This window comes from Engystomops pustulosus, chromosome 9 (genome assembly GCF_040894005.1).
Source record: "Engystomops pustulosus chromosome 9, aEngPut4.maternal, whole genome shotgun sequence".
Lineage (NCBI taxonomy): Eukaryota > Metazoa > Chordata > Amphibia > Anura > Leptodactylidae > Engystomops > Engystomops pustulosus.
The window spans coordinates 5726186-5748620 of NC_092419.1; the positions used below are offsets into that span (position 1 = coordinate 5726186).

General features: G+C 47.7%; 1 protein-coding gene and 1 long non-coding RNA gene across 3 annotated transcripts in view; one reads left to right on the forward strand and one right to left on the reverse strand.

Annotated features, from left to right (window-relative positions):
• Positions 1 to 2096: 2096 nt before the first annotated feature.
• On the reverse strand, positions 2097 to 22071 carry AKT2 (AKT serine/threonine kinase 2). Of its 2 annotated transcripts, XM_072123241.1 has the most exons (14): positions 21940 to 22071; positions 12633 to 12753; positions 7666 to 7800; positions 7481 to 7592; positions 6914 to 7073; positions 6600 to 6731; positions 6087 to 6152; positions 5748 to 5816; positions 5379 to 5501; positions 4391 to 4519; positions 4068 to 4282; positions 3839 to 3926; positions 3530 to 3632; positions 2097 to 2365 (listed from the first exon to the last, which is right to left on the reverse strand). In XM_072123241.1, the coding sequence occupies exons 2-14, from the start codon at positions 12676 to 12678 to the stop codon at positions 2286 to 2288; spliced, it is 1458 nt and encodes a 485-aa protein (XP_071979342.1). In that variant the 5' UTR covers positions 12679 to 12753; positions 21940 to 22071; the 3' UTR covers positions 2097 to 2285. The 2 variants fall into 2 exon arrangements, with proteins under 2 accessions (XP_071979342.1, XP_071979343.1); XM_072123242.1 differs by lacking the exons at positions 7481 to 7592; positions 7666 to 7800; positions 12633 to 12753; positions 21940 to 22071 and adding an exon at positions 7306 to 7324.
• Positions 21787 to 22435, forward strand: part of LOC140076634 (uncharacterized) — a 161658-nt gene continuing 161009 nt past the window's right edge. The window contains exon 1 of the long non-coding RNA XR_011849630.1: positions 21787 to 22173. This is a non-coding gene — a long non-coding RNA (uncharacterized lncRNA). The remainder of the gene's footprint in view (positions 22174 to 22435) is intronic.

A 22435-nucleotide genomic window follows, 5' to 3' on the forward strand; every position in this document is an offset into this window, starting at 1 on the left:
TTTACAAAATCTGCAGAATCCTGAGCTCAGAGCAGGACAGGAGAGACATTTGCAGAATTTTGCATATAGTACAGACAAGTGTCCCCCATGCAGCAGGATGATCACACTGGTGGCTGAGGAGAATACTGTGCAGAATTACAGGGGTGCAGCAGACCAGCACAGAGGGATCCCCTCCAGGAGAAGCCCCTGCTGAGGAGGTCACTGGGTGCTGGGTGTCACACACCTGGGTGCTGCTGTGAGTGTTATCTTCATTCTGGGCTGTGGGAGAAGCAGAGAGGAGCTTGTAGCAGGATCACATGTAACTGCCCGAATCTATAATTGTGACGAAACTGTTAAAGTAATTAATAAGAGGCAGGAAATTAACTTATCACAGATGGTTGTAGCTTGTGATAATTCTGGCGTAACAATGCACTAGAATTTAGGCGCAACTACTACACTTACACAGAAACGTGATACATCTGGCCCATTGTGTGCGGTGTTACAACTATTTTGAGGGATCTCTCGCTAATTGTGAAAGATCTCCATTCAGAACTCACCTACAGAGCTCCGCCCCTTCACACCAAGGGGCGGGGCACTGTACGCGAGACAGGTATTTCCTCCTTCGTACACTGTAAATCCCTGTGTCAAGCTCCACCCAATTTGCATAAGACATCCTGCGCCGTCAGTTCGGCCCGTAGAGTCCCTTTAACTAAAAAATTAGTCAATTAACAGAAAAAAAAAAACCCCACGCAATTTATTAAAATATTTTTTTTTTTATCCAGAAAAAAAGACAGTAATGAGTATTGTATTTTCATCTCAAATGTCTAAAAAAAAAAACAAAAAAACAAAAAAAAACTTCAGAGATAAGAGACATTCATTAAATACAGCACGGTGTGTACAGGGGCCAGTCCCAGGAACCTCTCCACAACGCTCCGGATTCTTCATTTTCTTTATTTTTTTTTGGAAAATATACCTACAAGCGCAACTTACAAAGATATGACTCCCCCCTCCCCCACAAAAAAAGTACATTCACAAGCTAAATTAAATAAGTATTGCCTGGGACCGTCCCTTTCGCTTTCCTAAGAGCAATTTTCTACTAAATTAAGATCCATTATTGCTCCTGAAACGGCTGCTACGGTGTAGAAACCACCATCTGTGCAGGAATATTCTGGTTATGGTAAACAGACCCTCCCCCCCCCCCACCTGTCCGGGTGAATGGTACATTCCTTTACGATTTGTAGAGGGTGGGAATGTCTGACAAAGCTCTCCACCAATCGGCTTGCTCGATTGCCACCGCATGGATACAATATATCAACTGCCACTCCGTGACCATGCCGACAGAAGAAACGTCGGTCTTAAAGGGCTACAAACATATTAATACACAAAATTAAAAAAAAAAATATATATAACACAATTATTGCTGCTGACCCGAAAGGGAAGGGGGGAGAAGGTGGTGGTTGGGCTGGTGGGAAATTGTCCAAATATATTCAACTATTGAAGCAAAGCCACTTACATGCTTGTGAGAAGCAGATAGGGTGTGTGCACCTTTAAATATCGGTGTGTGCACCTAATTGCAGAGTATCAGGCCAGCGCACTAGAGCGCCACCGTATGGCCATGAAGTTGTCTGCAGACTGACACATGGATGTGGTGAGGGTGATAATGAATTCGTGAAGGGAAACGCTTGGATACATTAATAAAGTTTGCTCCGTGTACCGACCAAGTGGGGGTGGGGGTGGGGGGGTGGTGTTGGTGGTGGAGGGGGCTTGGATAAAAAAAAAAAAAAAAATAATAAGCACCATTAGACCCACTTAACCGTCTGGACATTTTACAGCCTATGTTCCCTACCACAACATGCACGAGCGGGGAGCACATCTACGACATCCTGGTACCGTTAGTTATACGAGGGCAGGGCCGGGCCCGGGGCTGAGCGGGGCCCCCTGGAGGAGGCAGTAGCTGCTAAGGATTCTGGGATGGCTTCCTGGGTCTCATTATGGCTTAGACTCCTGTGACGCCCCAGCAGTTAAAGGCAATTATATAGATATGAAGAAATTATCCCCCCGCAACGACGGTCCGTATTGTATAGCAAACTGTTTTTTTTTTTTTTTGCTTTTTTGTAAATTTTTTTTTTTTTGATTAAATCTTGAAAGAGAAAAAAAAAAAAAAGTAAGTCTCTTATTTAGGATCCGGGGACGGTGAATATATAGTTACTGCCCCCCCTTTAATAAAGGGACAGGATTATCTCCAATTTCTTTCAGTAGAAAGTCTCTGGATCTCTCTCCCCGCGGTCAGGGGGTCTTATGGAACGTTACTCCCGAATGCTGGCCGAGTACGAGAACTGGGGAAAGTGAGCGCGCTGGTCCGATTCTAAGGCATCCAGGTTGTCATCTGCAAGGGAAACACAGGCGTCAGTCCTCGCGCTGTTACAAACATTATTACAGATGAGGGCAGAAAGGGATATTATCTACTGCAGCTATGATCCGAGAAAGCGGCTGCAGGTCTAAGTGCAACTCCTGGTGTCTGACGTTCCCAAAATTAATTCATCCAAAAAAAATCCACGCACTCGCACCACTCTGCTACATACATCCACTCACACAGCACTTCTTCATACCCAGTCCCAGCTCCTTCTATGGCCCCATCCCTGGCCGCAGGGTTTAAGGACCTTGCAGTGATGCAAGAAGTTTCTGAGAAAACTGCGGGTGCTGTAATGGGACAGCAGGGAGATGAAAGGAGCGCAGAGGCTCTGCTCTCAGAGATCTGGTGCAATGCATTGTCAGCGCTCCCCCCCTTCCTCTCCGATCTCCAGGAGAGCAGTCAGGAGGGTCGGGCAGTGCTGGATCCTTACGACTTTCGCACTAGAAGACGCAGATACTTTTTAGGAAGAATTTGTCTTCTAAACAAATAGGGTACATTGTGGTTCTGCTGGTTGTGATCAGTCTGGCTCCACAAGCAGTCCCCCAAATATAGACTCAAACCATCAGTTGTCTACAAGTGACCTTCAGTATATTACAGTAGTCTGCAGGGACTCCCAGCTGCGTTGGCTCAATGCTCCCATCTGCCCCGTAAAGTGGACGGACGGTCTGTAGTCCAGGGACTCATGTTTCTTGTATGTACAAGTATAATTTTTTTTTTGTAAATGTGGCATTTTACCCCCTCCAGCAGCCTGTAGTTTCCCTTTGACGTGCTTGCAAAACAACATGTATAGTGTAAACAGAAGAGGGGGAGGGGGGGATGGTGCTGCAGAATTCAGATGAAAGGAGGAAAAATACCCCAAACAATTGTGTTAACACTATACACAGTTTACATTCGCAGACGCCCAAGGCCAATGTGCATTTGATTGTTGTCTTATAGATGGGTTTTCTGGATAGTGAAGACCCCATCAGGTTTCATCACGCAGGATCTGACTTGGAACATAGAGATTACAACTGCGTCTCCTCATTCAGTCCATATACAAATATATGAGCCCTGAGCCGCTGCAGTCACCGGCTCGAGATAAAACATGACATTTCTTTCCTAATATTCGGAAAGGTGGCTGCAGGACTTGTTACTTACATCTGTCTGGAGGTGTTACTGTTATGGACTGAGCTGTAAATTCGTCGTCGAAATATCTGGTGTCGATTTCAGAGGTGACTTGTGGCTTGAAGGGTGGCGTGAGCTAAGAGATCGGAAACAATCAGGAGGATATTTAGCACAAACAAGAATCGTTTCCTGTGTCATGATAATTATCAACATTTGCCCCCCCCCCCCCCCCCCCCCGATTCTCCCCCCCACCTTAGTGGCCAGGTTTCTAGTGAATCCCCCCATTTTAGAAACCCTTTAGCCAGTTTCAGAGACCGGCCACACAATGTGCACTTCACTTACCTTCCTCTGATTCACATCTTGCCAATTGATAGAAGCAAAGAAGCGGTGATCCTTTACTTCTTGGGCATCGGTGGGGCCACCTCCGAGTCTGAAGACACAAGACAGACAAAAGTTTTACTTCTGCTGTGAAATGGTAAACTCTAGTCCCCCGTCTATTCTTCCAAGCCATAAGATACCTGTATCCCACCTGACCAGGTCTGTAGCTGTACAATATGTGGCCACAACTTACCTCTGTTTGGGATCCTTCTTCAGGAGGCCACTCAGAAGAGACTTGGCTTCAGGACTTAGGGTACGAGGAAAGCGGATTTCCTCCATTAGGATAAGCTCAAATAGTCTTTCATGGTCCTGATTGTAGAAGGGTAACCTCCCGCACATCATCTCATACATCACCACTCCCAATCCCCACCAGTCCACGGCTCGGCCATAATCATTGTCTTCCAGCACCTTGATGTAGGACACAAAAATCAGCATCATTGTTCATTGTAGGGAGGTTTTGTATCTGGTGCGTGATGTGTATTACAGAATATGCAGGACACAAGGCAGAACACTTACCTCTGGAGCCAAGTATTCTGGGGTGCCACAAAAAGTCCTCATTGTAGCTCCATCAGTGATCCCCTCTTTGCAAAGTCCAAAATCTGTAATCTTGACGTGGCCATCTTTGTCCAGCATGAGATTTTCCAGCTATGGGATAGATAAGAAATGTTTGAATGACTGCAAATTTGTTAAAGAAATTTCTGATTGTTCTAATAAGGGATAAGGTCCGGTAACCTTATGTGCCAGAAAACCCCTTTAAGAAAACCATTTGTTATTCTCAGTTATTAGTTATCCTGCAGACAGGTCAGAACTTGCTTTGGTGGCACAATTCCTCCAAGTTCTAGGTTTAGAGTTTATGTGACGTGTCTGGAGTCAAGTGATAGAACAGCATAGCTTCTTTTTGGTCTTGTTCTAGTGGTATCCCCTTTTATTAACGTATAGGACAGGATAGCACCATACTTTTCTATGCACAGACTAGCCTCAGATTCATCTCATATTGCACCCCTATGTACCTATACCAGAGCCTTACCATGGTTAAGGGGACAAGGTGGTGGCCCCCCTTCTCCCGTGACTTGGACTGAAGCCCTTTGACATTCTAATGGAATTTGATGCTGTTAATGAGCTGGATCATAATGAAGATTGTACGTCTTGTACAGCGTTCACCTTGCCCAGGGGTGGATTAGGACTGCCCCAGGCCCTGGTGTGTATGAATATTATAGCCAACACAAGTCTGGAATCACTTCCTACATATGGTAATAGAATCGGCTTCTTTGAGAACGGAGGATGCGTCCCTTCTGCCTGCTTTAATCTGTGGTTTCAGGACCTTGGAATGACTTTCAAAGGTCCTGAAATAGCTTGTGTACATGTGTATTGAAAGCAGTACAGATGTGTGAGGATTTCTTGGGTGAAGGTTCTTCGCAGTCAAAAATGTAATGGGTGGTCTGGCTGGCCATGGGCTCCGGCTACCGCCCAAACCACCCATATAATAATCCACTACTGACCTTACCTTTATATCCCTGTACACTACATTCCTGGAGTGGAGATATTCCAGGGCTGACACAATCTCTGCACCATAAAACCGCGCTCTGTCTTCCGTGAAGACACGTTCCCGTGACAGGTGAAAGAACAGCTGTGGAGATAGACGAATACCGGACTCATTGACGCCACACAGAACGGAGGAACATTTGCTTTGAACCATCTTACTGACTGATCAACCCAGACAGCTGAATGATACACACATCCTCGTGGCACAGAGTCTGCCATAGATTAACCTTCTGTGGACTAGATGTAACCCACACGTCACCGACCACACAGTGCAAGATCATCAGAACTTAGCCTTTCAGACATTGCCTTTGAGCTGCTGTCCCCATCTTACCTCTCCCCCGTTAGCATACTCCATAACGAAGCAGAGCCGGTCGCTCGTCTGGAACGCATATTTCAAAGCCTAGTGGAACAAATAGAAGAAAGTTTGCAAAACACCAAGGATTCTCATCAGAATGTAGGATTATAGGATGAATATAAGGCCCGGTCCACATCTGTGCCGCCTTATTTCATTGTACTGCTCCATGATTGGCCCCAGATGCTTAAAATGACAGATACCAGGGATCACATGGAAAGCAGAATGACATCACCCGGGATCTTACACAGAATCTACAACAGATTCCTAATGCAGCCTCCGAATGATGTGAACGCAACCTTAGTGGAGGATACGCACCGTTAAAAATGGATGCCTTGTGTTCTGCAGGACTCTGCTCTCCGTAACCGTGTGAGCCACCTCATCCTGAAATCACACGAGAACTTTAAAATTAGCTGCAGCCAAATGTGCTTTCTGCCACCCTAAACCCCCCCACACATGAACACTCGGCTGTGCTGAGCATGCATGTGTATTCAACTGGGACTAGAGTGTAGGCTCTGGCCGGAGCTCATCACCCAGGTGTACAAAAGATCAGGCAAGTTAAAGGGGTGCTCCCAAGCTTAGCTGGTATTCCCTATCCCCGGGATGGGGGAGAACGAGCCAATTGATGATCTGATTGGTAGGACCCCCACCGTGGCAATCTGCAGAACAGGGTCCCACTCGCAGGCCCTGCCGCTCCAATCATTGTTATGGGAAAGACTGAAATATCCAAGCTCATCTCAGACCACGTCACCCATTAGTGAGAATGGGTGAAGCCCTTGATGATAAGACTGGTACATTTCCCATAAGGATATTGCTTATACAAACACTAACCTTTGCTATTATGACATCTTTTCGTAAAATCTTCATGGCGTAGTAGAGACCTGATGCCTTTTCTCGAACCAGGATCACTTTTCCGAATGTTCCTTTACCCAGCAGTTTCAGATAGTCAAAGTCATTCATTGTCTGGAGAGAAGAGAATGAGAAGTGAAGAGAAGACGATAATAGTTGGGTTTTTACCTTACACGGCCGGAAAAGTATGTCGGATGCAAGTTATCAGATATCGCATAACAGGGATTGATCACAATTACCGGGGGGTCAAAGCACGACACCGTAGACCCCCACGTGCACCATGTGACTGGACTTACTACTTTGGGACGTCCCTTGGAAATGGCCATGTCCATCTCATCCGTGCTTGGGGTGTCGCTAGGAGAACCGCACTTGATGTCCATTGGTTCCTCCTCTTCATCGTTCTCCTGGTTTTTCAAGCTGTTGGCTACGGTTTGGATCGCTCTCATCCATTCCTCCCTACACGACAGGGAATGTGATCAGGATATTATACGATGCAACACATTAATAAGATCATGTGTGTTACTATTGATCGGTAAAAATAAGTTATTTAATATATTCACTTTGTAGGATCAAAAGGTTTTAATCACTTGCCATTACACATTAAAATGAATGACAGTGCAAGGCATTATGGGATCTGTAGTTCACAGCCTCCTAGTGAAAACGTGTGTAATTTTAAACGACATTGTACCTTTCTTCAGGGGTGTCCACATGGATGGATTGACCAGTGATTAAACAAATTTAATCTCCCCCACCCCCCTTTATACCTGCTCAGAATGATCGCAGTGCAAGGCATTATGATATATGTAGTCCACGGCCTCTTAATGTAACATATAGTAATAGGTCAGTAGTGTTGGACATTGTACCTTTCTTCAGGGGTGTCCACATGAAAAGTTCGCTCGATAACTGTAGTCCACTGGAGACAACGGATGACAAAGGTGTTGGGCCGGGGCCGCTCGGTCTTCATAAGCTGACATTCTGTGAAGAGAGACATGATCTATCCAGCAGGTGTACTCATAGGCCTGGACTATCAATGACCATCGGGACTTACCTCCTACAGAGAAGTTGTTGAGCGGGGGCAGGGCCATGCTATGTTCTGAGGAATCCGGCTTCTCCTTGTAGCCGATAAAGGAGCCATCACTTTTCAGAAGGAAATACCTGGGTCTCCAGGTCTTTATGTATTCACCTACAGAAGGAGAAGCCATTAGTTATCACCAAGGAAGGTACAAACCATAATCACAGGAAATTATCTCAGGAGAAGACACTTTTGTTCTCGTTTTCCACTGCTCCTGACTAATATACAGAAGATCACTCCCCCATGTGATATACAGGTGATTAGTGGGGGCCCTGCATAGACCTGCCATTGCTCACCTGTCCGTATACAGCTTCCCCCGATGGAGCAGCAGGGGAACATGACACATTAAAAGGGGTGAACCAAGCTTATCTGACTGCTGGGACCCCCACCATACAGAGAATGGGGGTCCTGTTCTCACTAATGGGTGAAGCAAGCGTGCTGCTGCAGCTTTCAGAAGTATGGGAGTGTTGAAAATTGCAGAGCACGGCGATCTGGTATCTCCTGGAGTTTTAGTGAATGGGATCGGTCGGAGATAGGCGAGCGCTGATGCTATACAATGGAGCTGCAGGACACACAAGACCCATTACAGAGAGCATGACCAACATGATCGGGATGGCTGAGGGTCCGTTCTCATGATTGATGGGGGTCCCAACAGCAATCAGCTTGTAATTCCCTACCATATGTATAGGGGATAACCTGCTGACTCTGTACAACCCCTTTAAGGGTCCGCAATGCATAGGACTGACTATTGGGCACTTGTATTTAAGGCTTTAAGGCTGAAACCTGCTCCCCCTCCCCCCTCAGATAAGTTTACATTGCCCTCCCTCCCCTCTATATAACCTCGCCCCCAGTTGTGGAGGAGGCAGATGGGGTCGGCCTCAACGCACTACATGACTCCAACTCCTTAGTATCCCTTTAAGACAGATGGTAACCGCTGAAAACCAGAAATAACCAAGATACGTCTCTGCTCTGTAATACAAACATGTGAATTGGCAGAAAGCCATAATATACTATACAGAGCAGGGAGCGCAGCGCGTCACTCCACGCGCTATATATAGTAAAAGACTGAGTAGTAACAACTACACAACACAAACAGCAACATCCTGGCAAATGTCTGACAAACAGGACAAAGATCAACTGCACTGACTACACCTCCGACCTTGGAGACCCGACCCACCACCGGGACTGCAGAGCGCCGCCGCAGCCATGCAGAGCGCCGCCGCAGCCATACAGCCTGTTACAGTGTCCCAGGATGTAACAACAACTTCAGCTGCTCGCAATCTACTCGTCAGCTACAACGTTTCTTTTTTTAGATCCTTTTAGTGATCGCATATTTTCAGCGCATTTATCCCCTTACGTTGTGCTCCAGGTAGAGTAAAGCCTCGTGTAGGGAAAGGGTTAATGTCGCTCGAGGTAATTCTACACAACCTTCCAGAAATAGCCTCTAATCGGAGCTAATTTTACCCGCTGCGCGTCAGGCAGGGACTTGGCACACGACTTCTGCGCAGCAGACGCCCTCATCCCTTTAAGCCCAATCCTGCGTCTGAGCCGCCGTTCGCACCCCCCACGCTGCTCCCGAATATTATCACCGAGCAACCGCGCTGCAAACGTAATGGCGAGGTGTTGTAAGGCATTGGCCCTGGAGTATGTGTCCTCACACTGCTGTGCTCTCTGCAGTTAACTCCTTCACTGCCCTCTGCAGAGCAACTACTGGCCTGTGCACGGCCACAGCCGTCACCACTACTGCATGAATCCCAGACAACCGCTATAATCCAGAGACCCCAGAGCACAGCAGTGTGAGGACACGCCCAACTGGAATATCTATTTTATTTATTTTTTTGATTCAGCGTCCTGAGCAGTCGTATTGTGATGCGCTGACACTTTATTATTGTTTACCGGCAGAGACACAGGATCACTGAGGAAGTGACAGCGGCCCCCGGGTGGTACAAGAGGCGGCTGCAGGCTGATAACATCACCAGGCCTGTCGCAATTGGTAAAGCAGAGACTTCCAAAAAAATTGCAGCAAATAAGAAATTGATGACTGATTCAGTCTGTGCCACCCATGTCCATGGACAGTGAACGGGAGCCCCGGAGATACACGAGCACTATGCTAGGCAATTTACAACACTTCTATAGGAGCAAATGGAGCGACGTGACGCACGATCATCTGCCACTCGAGTATAGGATCCCCACTCTTCGGATTGCTGGGGGTCCTGTTCTCACCGATCAGATTGTTACCCCCTCATCCTCACATTAAGCAGCTCGTCTCCCCTCTCCAGCTGAGAGTCTCTAGAGAGGAAAACTGGCAAAATGTATATAATAATAGATATCCTATAATAAACTATATATACACAATATTCTGTATATGTGTATCCAGAAGTCATTTGGGCACCTGCTATACTGGCATTGTGGGCTATAGAGTGCAATGCCCGCCAGGATTGCAGGGAGCCCCTGGCTCATGGAGAGGGGGGCTATGACCCTGTATAACCCCTCACCATGCTACTAAATCAGCGGCCTACTGACAGGCAGGAATTATCTGCAGGATGCCAGGTGATAGATGCCACGCTGACAGCCAGCCACGGATATGGCAGATTACACACAGATTACATGATCAGAGCACATGGTGATATCGCTACCTCTGTGTGACGGAGGGGGGAAACCTGGGGCCTCACTAGGCAGAGGTGTGCTTTTTATTAGGATTCGGCCTCTGGTATTTTAGGAATGCAGAAAGGTCAGGCGGGGTTATACGAAAATCACAGGAAGCCCCGGGGCACAAGCTCTAGAGAGCGATCGCCCATTCAAGCGCCGCACAAAAAAGACAAGGACAGCTCCGCCATTCTGGGGGGCTCCCGTTTTATTTAATGACATTGGTAATGGAGGCTTAGCCGAGCCTGGGAAATGAAGCATGCGCGGCCTAGATGTGCCCGGAATAATAAGCGGACAGGACAATAATTAGCCTAAATGTAGACCCGTACCAAGCGTCTGCACATTCCTATAATGCAAATCATGCTTTATTTAAAGGAGCTGAAATTTGTCACCTAAGTTGTGATCGACGGGGGTCCAAAAACCACAATACCCCCAAGCACTGGGGTATCTCGTGTATGGGCAGTTCTCCTACATTGCAGGTTGAATGTTACCCCATATGCATGGGATAAGGGAAGGATAACATCCTGATAGTAGAAGACTGAGCAGCGAGACCCCAATCATTCCCCAGGGGTCTGGTTTCTCTTCATATGTGAGCTGCAGCCCCTCACTCACTATGCTGGGGGTAGCTGAGCAGCGCATGTCACCACCCCAGCGCATGTCACCACCCCAGCGCTCCCATAGAGAATGAATGGTGCTGTAGGCGCAGGCTTTACCTGTTGCTTCAATCATTCAGGATAACAGGACCCCTGAAGTCATAATCAGTGGGGGTCCCAGCAGTCTTACCCCCCACTAATCAGACTTGTCTCTGGCAGTGTCATAGATACAAGTACAAGTGCTTGACCAGCTCAAGGCGACTTCTAAAGTATGAAAAGGGAAACCTCAATCTGAACCACGGCTGCATTCTAATGGGGGACGCAGGACCCCCCATTCTTGTCACCGGCTAACGCGATCCCATTTATCTACAGGTTTCACACTACACAATAAGATGCCACTTGAGCAGACATAAGATAAGTAACATTATACAACAACCGGGGCAGTATACAGTTACATGGAGTAACCAATACACAGCACACGGTACAGCGCAGGGATGGGGGAAATGTGTTTGCACGGAAATAATGGGACGTCAATGAAAATGGCGCAAAACCAGAAATTACTTGCAGTTTTACAGATTCGAAGTCTTTGAGCTGAATTTGGAAACCAGCGACACCTAAACGTCTTGTGTACGGTCACGGGGCGCCGTGTCCTCCTGCTATCAGGACAATCTGGTGACTAGCGTTACCTGCAGCCTCAGCATTCAATAATAAATGTGCTGAGACAATTGTCTGCCCAATGCCAGAGGCTGCCTTCTACCAAACACAACTCAATAGGTGCAATGGGGTCCTCACTCCTATAGCTCCATAGGACTGTTTGTAAGCTAATAATATATATATGTATATATGTCCCCTATGATTTGTAAAGCGCTACAGATTATGATGGCGCTATAAAATTGTTATTACTGGGTAGTAGGTCAGGAGAGGTGTCATTGTTGGGTTCTCCCTGACCCTGTGAATAGGACCTAACTTGCTGATTGTTGGGGTCTCACCGCTGTACCCCTGCTGCGCTCCGGATGCCTGGATCAGCTAGTCACACATGCGCTGGCTGCTCCGCTCATCATCATGGCGGTGACCGAGAGAATCCTCATCATCGCCATAGACATGACTAGATCAGCCGTCTCACCTGCTCTCTGCAATGGACCCCTACCAATCAGCAAGGTAAGACTTAGCTCGCCATGTCTGGAGAAACCCTGTATGCACATCGCTTTTGTGAAACTACAACTCCCAGCATGCTGCATAGGGCGGCACGGTGGCTGAGTGGTTAGCACTTCTGCCTTGCAGCACTGGGGTCCTGGGCTCAAATCCCACCCAGTTCAACGGCTGCAAAGAGTTTGTATGTTCTCTCCGTGTTTGTGTCGGTTTCCTCCGGGTACTCCAGTTTCCTCCCACACTCACACGCTGGTAGGTTGTTTAGATTGGTCCCTGTCCCCATGGGGCTCACAATTTGACATGCCTTGTGCAGCGCTGTGTAATCCGTGTTATTGTTATCCACACCTACAGGTCAGCCAAGCCAGTATGCATATTGGGAGTTGTAGTCCCGTAATAGACCATGTGGGAGAAGAGGTCATGCACAGGTCAGTAAGCCATGAAGCCCACAGACCTCCCCTATCCAGAAGAAATGCACCCTCAACAAAATACAGGGGCGACCCAGATCTCTGGTTCTCCTCTCGTACGCCAACACGTTATACTACAGCATTATATTACCTCTTTTCTGCAGCCAGCCTTCCTTAACCACCATTACTTCATTCATGGTGATGGAAAGCCCGAGGCCCAGACGTGATCAATCAGCTCTCAGAGAAGTAACGGGTCAGAGAAGGTGCTGGTTCTGTGGAGGAAACAAAGGAAGAGAATTAGATACAGCCCCATCCTGGTCATTGCATGGAGCCAGTTCTCCCGTCTAGTGCCCTGACTACATCTGCCCCCTGTGATTTACACTCCAGCTCTGCTTGCTGTGCAGTAACACCAGAAAACCTGCGCATGGAAACAGTCTATAGGATTACATAAAAAAAATTACAAAAATAAGTGTAATCAGAAGAGTCACATGACCCGACGCTGCGGAGGGGCCCGGGAGATCAGAGACTATAGATTGTTATTAGCTGCAGAGGGACTTTCATGTTTTGGAGCTTTCCCCCCTCTTTGCAGGTCCCCGAGGCTTCTTATCTGTACTCGAGCTGTTTATTAGTATTTCCCTGGGATAGGACATTCGCCCGCTCTCTGTCCGCGGCAGATCAGGAGGTAAACAAGGGCCCAGCGGCCAATATACCTAGACCTCTGCTTGCTGTCATTCTATAGGAAGCTTCATTGTTTACGTCTTCTGAATAAAAGCCGGTGGCTGGTCATGTGATGTCACACAGGTGCGCGGCTCAATATATATCCCTGGTCATGTGATGTCACACAGGTGCACGGCTCGTTATATCCCCGGTCATGTGATGTCACACAGGTGCACGGCTCGTTATATCCCCGGTCATGTGATGTCACACAGATGCACGGCTCGTTATATCCCCGGTCATGTGATGTCACACAGGTGCACGGCTCGTTATATCCCTGGTCATGTGATGTCACACAGGTGCACGGCTCGTTATATCCCTGGTCATGTGATGTCACACAGGTGCACGGCTCGTTATATCCCTGGTCATGTGATGTCACACAGGTGCACGGCTCGTTATATCCCTGGTCATGTGATATCACACAGGTGCACGGCTCGTTATATCCCTGGTCATGTGATGTCACACAGGTGCACTGCTCGTTATATCCCTGGTCATGTGATGTCACACAGGTGCACGGCTCGTTATATCCCTGGTCATGTGATGTCACACAGGTGCACGGCTCGTTATATCCCTGGTCATGTGATGTCACACAGGTGCATGGCTCGTTATATCCCTGGTCATGTGATGTCACAGGTGCGCGGCTCGTTATATCCCTGGTCATGTGATGTCACACGTGCATGGCTCGTTATATCCCTAGTCATGTGATGTCACACAGGTACGAGCCGTGCACCTGTGGGACATCACATGACCAGGAACTGGTGTTTATACACATGAAGTAAGCAACAAAGCTTCCTGTTCAATGACAGCAAGCAGAGACCTAAAGAACCAAGGAATTGATACAGAAAGTATATTGGAAAATTCTATAATTTTTCATTAAAAACAAAATCAAGTATTTGCTTTCAGTGGACATCCCCTTTAAGGCACTAGATCAACCAATAAATTGTATTGTTGGCATGCAAAGGATGACGACCATACAATGTCCTAATGGAGATGTAGGAAGACATCGCAACAGCCTGTTTACGGGAGAAAAAAAAAATAGTATTGTCTTATAGGGCCATTGATGCCCTCGCATAATATTACATAGGGACGTGACGTCGTTGCCGAGTCCTGCAGATACTTGCATCTCATTATGTCATGCGGCCGGGATTTTTTATCATTCCAAGGAAAATATTTCCATCCACATTAATTATTTGCTGGAAATCCCCCCGTCGGAAAAAGTGACTCAGCTGTGCCCAAAAAAAAAAAAATAGGAGGGGAAAATAAAACCCTCTCACAAGAGAAACTCCTGAGCAGTCACAATACAGACGATTCACAGCATCATTGACAGATCGGATCCTTGCATCATTCCCTGAATATAGATGGGTACAAGCCCTTGGGTCACCCTCACATCTGTACTCACGGCTCCATTAGAAGTCTGTTAAAAGATTCCATAAAAGCCCAATGGACCCATTAAAGAGGACCCGTCACCCAAATTTTAGGCACTAGGAGCTGCTTACTAAGCGGTCCGATGATTACACTGCACCCCGCCACAGTGTTAGATAGCATTATTTCCGGTAAAGCCATCACTAGCACTGCGGTGCTTGTTCGAGCACTAGGAGATACTTTAGTAAGAAGCTCCTAGTGCCGAAAATTTGGGTGACAGGTCCTCTCTAAAGTCCTTTCTGGCCTCTATCACAGAGGCTTCCATTGTTTTTAGCCAAAGAAGAGTACAGAGCGCCTGATACAGGTGTGAACTGAGCCTTAGTCACCATTTCAATCTTGGGTCAATTTTTGGGGACCAAAACTTAGTCTAAGTGAACTGAACCGCAACGTATTCTTCCAGAGCATCCGAGCACCAGGAAAGGAGGCCGCAGCCTTCCCCTTTATCCTTTAGGGAAATCCTAGTAAACAAAGTGCGTTCTATGAATGGAGCAGAGGTCACACCCCGTATGCAAAAACACAAACGAGGCAGAAAAAGCAGAACCAGAGCGATCCGTCCCCCCCCCCCTGTCCGGTACCAGCGCCGGGGGCACCCACATGAAGCAGATTGCAGAATGTTTGTTTTGTGAGCTGCATAAATAATACGCAAATACTTATCTCTCTGGAAACTTCTATCAGCACAAAGACCGAAATCAGGGAGAGGGGAGGAAGCTGCGAGGACACGGGAGGGTAAACACCTCGGCCAGGGCTCACCTGATGCCGCTTATCTCCGCACCCTGGCATGGAGCGCAGCGGAGGGGAGACAGATGGGGCACCAGCCATTACTCTAACCACTCTGTTTACACAAGGGAAAAAAAAATATAACAAGTGCAAACAAACCGCTGGCTATTAGCGCGTCACGTGACACCGCGCCAGACTGAGGGGAGGGAACCGGTCAGCAGCAACTGGCCTAATACACCACCGCCTGTGTATTATCAAACAGCGGAAAACCGCCTAGTTTTTGTTGCTTTCAATGGACCTTGAAATAAAACTAGAAGGTGTTACGCCGTTTAACGATGTGCGGTGCAATCATTCACAAAATCAACTGTGAAGTGAGGTGTAAACTGGTTGAAGGAGTCAAGGAGGCGGAGCTTTTAACAGGAAAGTCTGAACGTCGCCTCCTCCTCCTCTGACATCATGCATTGGACTTCAGGAGATCCGGTTAGTGATGACTCCGGATGCACGACCACTGATAAGAAGCAAAGGAAGAGAGAGCTTGACTTCAGTTATAAAATCTCCGCCTTCTTGACTTTATACAACTAATTTACATCTCACTTCAAAAGTGCATTTTCTGGATGCTGCCACCACACTGGATTATGAACGAAACCAATAATCTGGAAGGCGTTCGGCTGCTGGCGACATACTGGTTGTTTAGGTTTTTAATTTCTGCTGAAAGGTTCCCTTTAAGGGCACAAAGCTAAATTCCAAACCATTGGCGCACGTCACAGCATCTCCATCACCGGCTCATGGTACAAGGTATAGCAGGTGATAGGAATAGCACTATCCACTATGGATGAGGATGTATCCAGGCCGCGGAGGACACATCTGATGGCAGGGGATCAGGAGGGAAAGCCGCAGATATTCCGGTGGATTCTGCAGCAATAAGATGAATTTTTACTCCTTCCCCCACCCGAAAAGAAGAGAATACTGTACACGTTAAAGGAAATCTACCATCAAAATCCAGGGACACAGACTCAGAGCGTTGTCTTCCTTCTAATATAAGGTTCATTAGCATAATTTTAAAAGTTGATTTTAGAAGGAAGGAGAGAGGCTGTCCAATGTCTCCCCTTACTGCCTCTGCACTTCCCACATTCCTCTGCCTGGTGCAGGGAGTGGGAGAGGAGGCAGTGTAACGGGCTGTGAAGCTGCAACACGGAGGGGCTCTGGTAACACACCCCAGGAGTAAATTTTTTTTTTAAATAAAGAGGGAATGGGTAAAAAAACACAGAGAAGATGACCACATGGTGCCTGGATCTATGAGTAAGTGCCCCTGCTTTGGCATTTCTGTGCACACTTGTATCTTAGAGTTTTGAGATCCAATTTACAGCAAAGCCACGAAAATAATCTTTGCACTTCCCCATCGTGTGCAGGGAGCCATCGTTATGTGTAGGGAATAGATGAGATGCCCCTTTAGAATTAGGACACCTACATATTAGTAATGTGCCCGGACCCACCAATCCATTACTCTGTAAACCTCGCATCGCCGTGTAAACAGACGCTTTGTTGGTTGTAAACACCCTGGTATCCGCCCCCCCGGGTGCTCCCTGTGCAGGCACCTCCAGGACGTCAGGAGAATTATCACAATGTCAATGTGCGGCAGGTTGTTTACTGCAGACACCAGAGAGGAAGTAGATGAAAGCGCCCAAGCCCCCCCCCCCCCGCCCGCAACAATACACAACGCAAACGACCCCCCCGCCCGCAACAATACACAACGCAAACGACCCCCCCCGCCCGCAACAATACACAACGTAAACACGACCCCCCGCCCGCAACAATACACAACGTAAACACGACCCCCCGCCCGCAACAATACACAACGTAAACACGACCCCCCGCCCGCAACAATACACAACGTAAACGACCCCCGCCCGCAACAATACACAACGTAAACGACCCCCGCCCGCAACAATACACAACGTAAACGACCCCCGCCCGCAACAATACACAACGTAAACGACCCCCGCCCGCAACAATACACAACGTAAACGACCCCCGCCCGCAACAATACACAACGTAAACGACCCCCGCCCGCAACAATACACAACGTAAACGACCCCCGCCCGCAACAATACACAACGTAAACGACCCCCGCCCGCAACAATACACAACGTAAACGACCCCCGCCCGCAACAATACACAACGTAAACGACCCCCGCCCGCAACAATACACAACGTAAACGACCCCCGCCCGCAACAATACACAACGTAAACGACCCCCGCCCGCAACAATACACAACGTAAACGACCCCCGCCTGCAACAATACACAACGTAAACACCCCCCCGCAACAATACACAACGTAAACAACCCCCCCCCCCCCCGCAACAAACAACGCACAACAATTATCATTAGACAGCCCTAATGTAGGTGTATTGTATGATCCCTATTACCCCCGTATATACCATCTTGTATGTATCAGTTATGAGGCAATAATACCGACGCATAGTATAGAGAATGAGGTTTATAAAGAACAATCCACACTCACAGACATAACACAGGAACAATCGTTTATACGCAATCACTTTTCCTGTTTTAATGCTGAGAATCTAAGCTTTAAAATGGCACCACTGATTCTAGGTGCTACAGATCCTAAACCCCAAACCGGTGCTATAGATCCCAAAACAAACAGAATACTAGACAGGACTGCAAGGATAAATAAGATTAGTACGAAAATTACAGTAAGACGCACTTTCGAAGAAAGAAAATCTTTTTACAAAGTGCCTGCATCTTACAGTTCAGGAGGATCCAGCACTTCCAGACCCTCCTGAACACGGACTATCCCTCTCTCCTGGCTGTCCCAATGTATTATTGCAGGAACTATAGAGATGTCAGAAGCATCTGACTGATCACTGCAAGATCCTTAAAGCAGTGGATGGAGACCGAAAAGAAGAGGTAAAGGTGAGCGAGTGAATGGATGGATGGATGGAGCAGAGCAGCGTGTGCGCACCAGTGAGTGAATGGATGGAGCGAGCAGAGCAGCGTGTGCGCACCAGTGAGTGAATGGATGGAGCGAGCAGAGCAGCGTGTGCGCACCAGTGAGTGAATGGATGGAGCGAGCAGAGCAGCGTGTGCGCACCAGTGAGTGAATGGATGGAGCGAGCAGAGCAGCGTGTGCGCACCAGTGAGTGAATGGATGGAGCGAGCAGAGCAGCGTGTGCGCACCAGTGAGTGAATGGATGGAGCGAGCAGAGCAGCGTGTGCGCACCAGTGAGTGAATGGATGGAGCAGAGCAGCATGCGCGCACCAGTGAGTGAATGGATGGAGCAGAGCAGCATGCGCGCACCAGTGAGTGAATGGATGGAGCAGAGCAGCATGCGCGCACCAGTGAGTGAATGGATGGAGCAGAGCAGCATGCGCGCACCAGTGAGTGAATGGATGGAGCAAAGCAGCACGTGCGCACCAGTAAGTGAATGGATGGATGGAGCAAAGCAGCGTGTGCGCACCAGTAAGTGAATGGATGGAGCAGAGCAGCGTGTACGCACCAGTAAGTGAATGGATGGATGGAGCAGAGCAGCACGTGCGCACCAGTGAGTGAATGGAAGTAGCAGAGCAGTGTGGGCGCAAGTGGATGTACCAGCGCATGGATGTAGCAGAGCAGTATGTGCTTTGCTTGTGTGTGACAAGCAGGGAATTCTTAGTTGGTGTCAAATGTATTTTTACTTTTCCTAGTTGCCTAAACCTGAGGTGCTTCTTATAGTCCGAAAAATACAGTATACATATATATATACACACACACAGATTTTTTATAATCATACAATAAAAATTGGTGGTAAGGTTAATAAATAGAGTTGTGACCTCCCCCCAAACATCTTCATTTAACATATACCAGACTATGACTAAGTAAGACCACCTCGCCTTGGACAGGGGTCTCTCCAGAGATGGGACCACCACCTGACCTGTGACATGTTGGTATACACAGGCTCAGCTGGGACATTGTGTTAGTAGCCTCAGGCTGGATTGTAGATGTGACATCACTAAGCCTTTGTATAGCAACACAGAGGCCACCAGTGATGGGAGGAGCCGCGCTGGGGCCAATAATGAGAAAGGTTGTGCGGCTGATTCAGCAACAGCTTTAGTTAAGGTCAACTGCACAAGAGTGTGGAGTGACCCCCCGAGTCTCCCCCAGAATTTCTGACCATACAAAGCTGCAGACAGAGCTATGCAGGTCCTCTGAGATCTGTGTAATAAGATATATTGATATTCTAGGAATGTAGCTGGACTTGGATCGCTGGGGGAGTGACCTCACACTTGTGTCCTTTATCCTCTGGAAGCCGACTGCTCCACATCCCCTCCCCTCTGCTGTACCACCCTACCAGAAGCCTGATAATGCAGCCAGAGAGAAGAGGGGACAAGCCGTGCTGGGAGATCTCACACTACAGCTGACCCTTTTGCTCCCAAGTCCAGCTACAATGCTGGAATATAAATGTATTTTTCACAGTCCTGCACACGAATGTATGATTATTATTAGGGCTGGTTAGGTCAAGCTGAAACAATTTGGTCGCCCTGTTCCTCCCTGTACATGTGGCTTTTATCTCCTGTCCTAATAAATAAAAGCTCGTCAGCTACAACAGATCTGCAGGACTGACAGCCAATACTGTCTGCAGCATTGTACGGTCAAAACTGCCTGGTACAGCGCTGGGACGGTGGTCGGGTAGATGTGCCCAGATCTCGGAGCAGAGATTTTGTGCCCCTGTAAACAGACAGAGGGACGACACGGCGGCACCGCGGGAGGAGGTAGGTACCAGTTTATATTTTTCTGCAGCCCCTCCCTGGCCAACAAAATTTTTCTTAAATCTCAGAAAACCCCTTTAACAATATTCCAGGATAGAACTCTGTGTGTGATGATATAAAAGGCAAGGAGTCCCTGCATCCCTGTGGGACATCATCACTGGACTGGAAACACAGCAGTTTGGTGTCGTTCGGCAGGGATTCCTTGCATCATTTCACCATGATGCTTGGACTCATACCCTTGGCACTGTTTGGTACCTGGTACCCATCTGTATTAGAGCACGTCTGTGTGTTTCAGCCCCAAAAATTGACCCACAGTACAAAGTGAATACACTCTGGACTTCAGAACCTTGCAGCTTGCTGCGCATGCGCGGTCCCACATTAGGGTCCGTATTCCACAGCGGATATTCTGCTGCACTTACCGCCCCCATAACAGTTTAAAAATAAATAGATCAATAAAGTTTAGAAACCTTTTTTTTTTTGGACTACATGTATTCCATTTGGGTAGCGGTTGGGATTAGGCGCACACCACAGGAGGCAGCAGGAAAAGGCCTTTCTATTCTTCTTATCGGTGTAGAAACCGAAACGCGTTTGGAGTCTGGGACGGACCCTTTTCTTGTATTTGGTTTTTTTCTTGGCTTGTTCTCACTGCCAAAGGTTACTTGTATGTTCTCTCTGTGTTTGCGTGGGTTTCCTCTGGGTCCTCCAGTTTCCTCCCACACTCCAAAACATACTGGTAGGAGGATTAGAGTGTGAGCCCCATGGGGACAGGGACTGATTTGGCAAGTTCTGTGCAGCACTGGGTAATCAGTATGTGCTATATAAATAATTATTATGGACCCTTAGTGTCCCACTACACGCTCGCATTACAACACTTATACTTACCTGTGCCTGGAGCTCCCGATGACTGCGCGTTGCATCTAGTAAAAGCCGTCGAAGAACACCCCAGCTTTACCACGTACGTGCCGTAGGAATGGCGCAAATACTGTCCCAACTTCACTTCCCAGACCCTCATCTGTCCTACGTCGAGGCAAGTACAAATAATTGTTTTTTTTTTTTTAAATTGAGGTCACAAAACTGTGATATTCAGGTCGATTTGGGACACCAAAAGGACCTGACAGGTGGCCATTAATGGAACGGATACAAATCTTATGCGAATAGGTTAGAGACGGAGAATTACAATCATCCTGTGTAATGCAAAAGTCAGACGCTGTATCCCCATTGCAGGACAACGGCGACTAAACCACAATATCGGACGGTTTCTGCTGCGTTGGCCCCGGTCATTGGCGATAAAGGTCACATACGTGCGATTTTCATCCAGATCACATATATATGAATATATAGAGTAGTTTATGGGGCTGGAGAGTATATACAGTGCGCACCTTATATAAGATAACAGAAGATTTATCAATATATTACATAATTGTCTCACATTTACCCAGATGTAATAAAATAAATACAAAAACAGAGAAGCAAATATAATCCAGGTGTAATAACAATGCATTGATCTTATGCAATAGACGATAGATTTCCCAATGATCGGCCGATTATGGGTTCTATTCGTGGGTGTCATGTGTTGTATGTAATATACGGAGGTGTGTACAGGCTGCAGTGTGTATACGGGGAGGACAGGCCTCCATTACTACTACGTAGCTGCTCCTCGGCTTGTTTACTAGTAGTCAGCACTAGATAGTAGGCCGGCGTGTGGAGACTGGCCTCAGTGTATCACCACTAGGCCTCCGTGTACAGATCCCCATCCTCCCCTCTATAGGCCTCGGCCTCCCTCGCCGTGCCCCAGCGCACGACTAGGCCGCAAACCAAGCCTCCTGAGCCGCTTACCTCCCAGAGTCAGGCCCCGCTCACCCCGCTGCTGCCCCGTCTCATGTCTCCCTCGTCACGAAGTTGCGGCGCTTCAGAGAATGGAGGCCAAGAACATCCGCCTACATCCGCCCGGAGAGTAAAAAAAAAAAAAAATATCAAGAGAAGAAAAAAAATCCCAGGAAAAGCTCCGGCCGCCATCTTTGATGAGGGCACAGTCCCGGCCGCTGATAACTTGTTATGAGGGAATGTGAGGTGAATTTATTGCGTATGTAATGTGGCTCATAGTGTGATGTGGTGAGGTTATTGTTGGTTGTAATTATACAGATAATTGGGCCTCACCTAAATATTTTTAAGGCGCATTCACACGATGCGTTGCGTCACGTTTTTTGATTCGTTTTTGACGCCTTCCAAAGGGCGCCTTCCCACGTGCCGTTTATGTCGCGTTTAAGCGCATCCAAAACGCAAGTGGGAGGGGGTTGTCTGTCTGAAACGCATGCGTTTCATTGCAAACGCC

What these genes read in the sequence shown, in the direction of transcription:
- AKT2 (XM_072123241.1), bottom strand. Translation starts at nt 12,678, where the DNA reads ATGAATGAAGTAATGGTGGTTAAGGAAGGCTGGCTGCAGAAAAGAG. An exon ending in CAACAACTTCTCTGTAGGAG is followed by an intron (nt 7,593 to 7,665) that starts GTAAGTCCCGAT and finishes CTCTCTTCACAG; the next exon opens with AATGTCAGCTTATGAAGACC. An exon ending in AGTAACACCTCCAGACAGAT is followed by an intron (nt 2,366 to 3,529) that starts GTAAGTAACAAG and finishes TTTCCCTTGCAG; the next exon opens with ATGACAACCTGGATGCCTTA.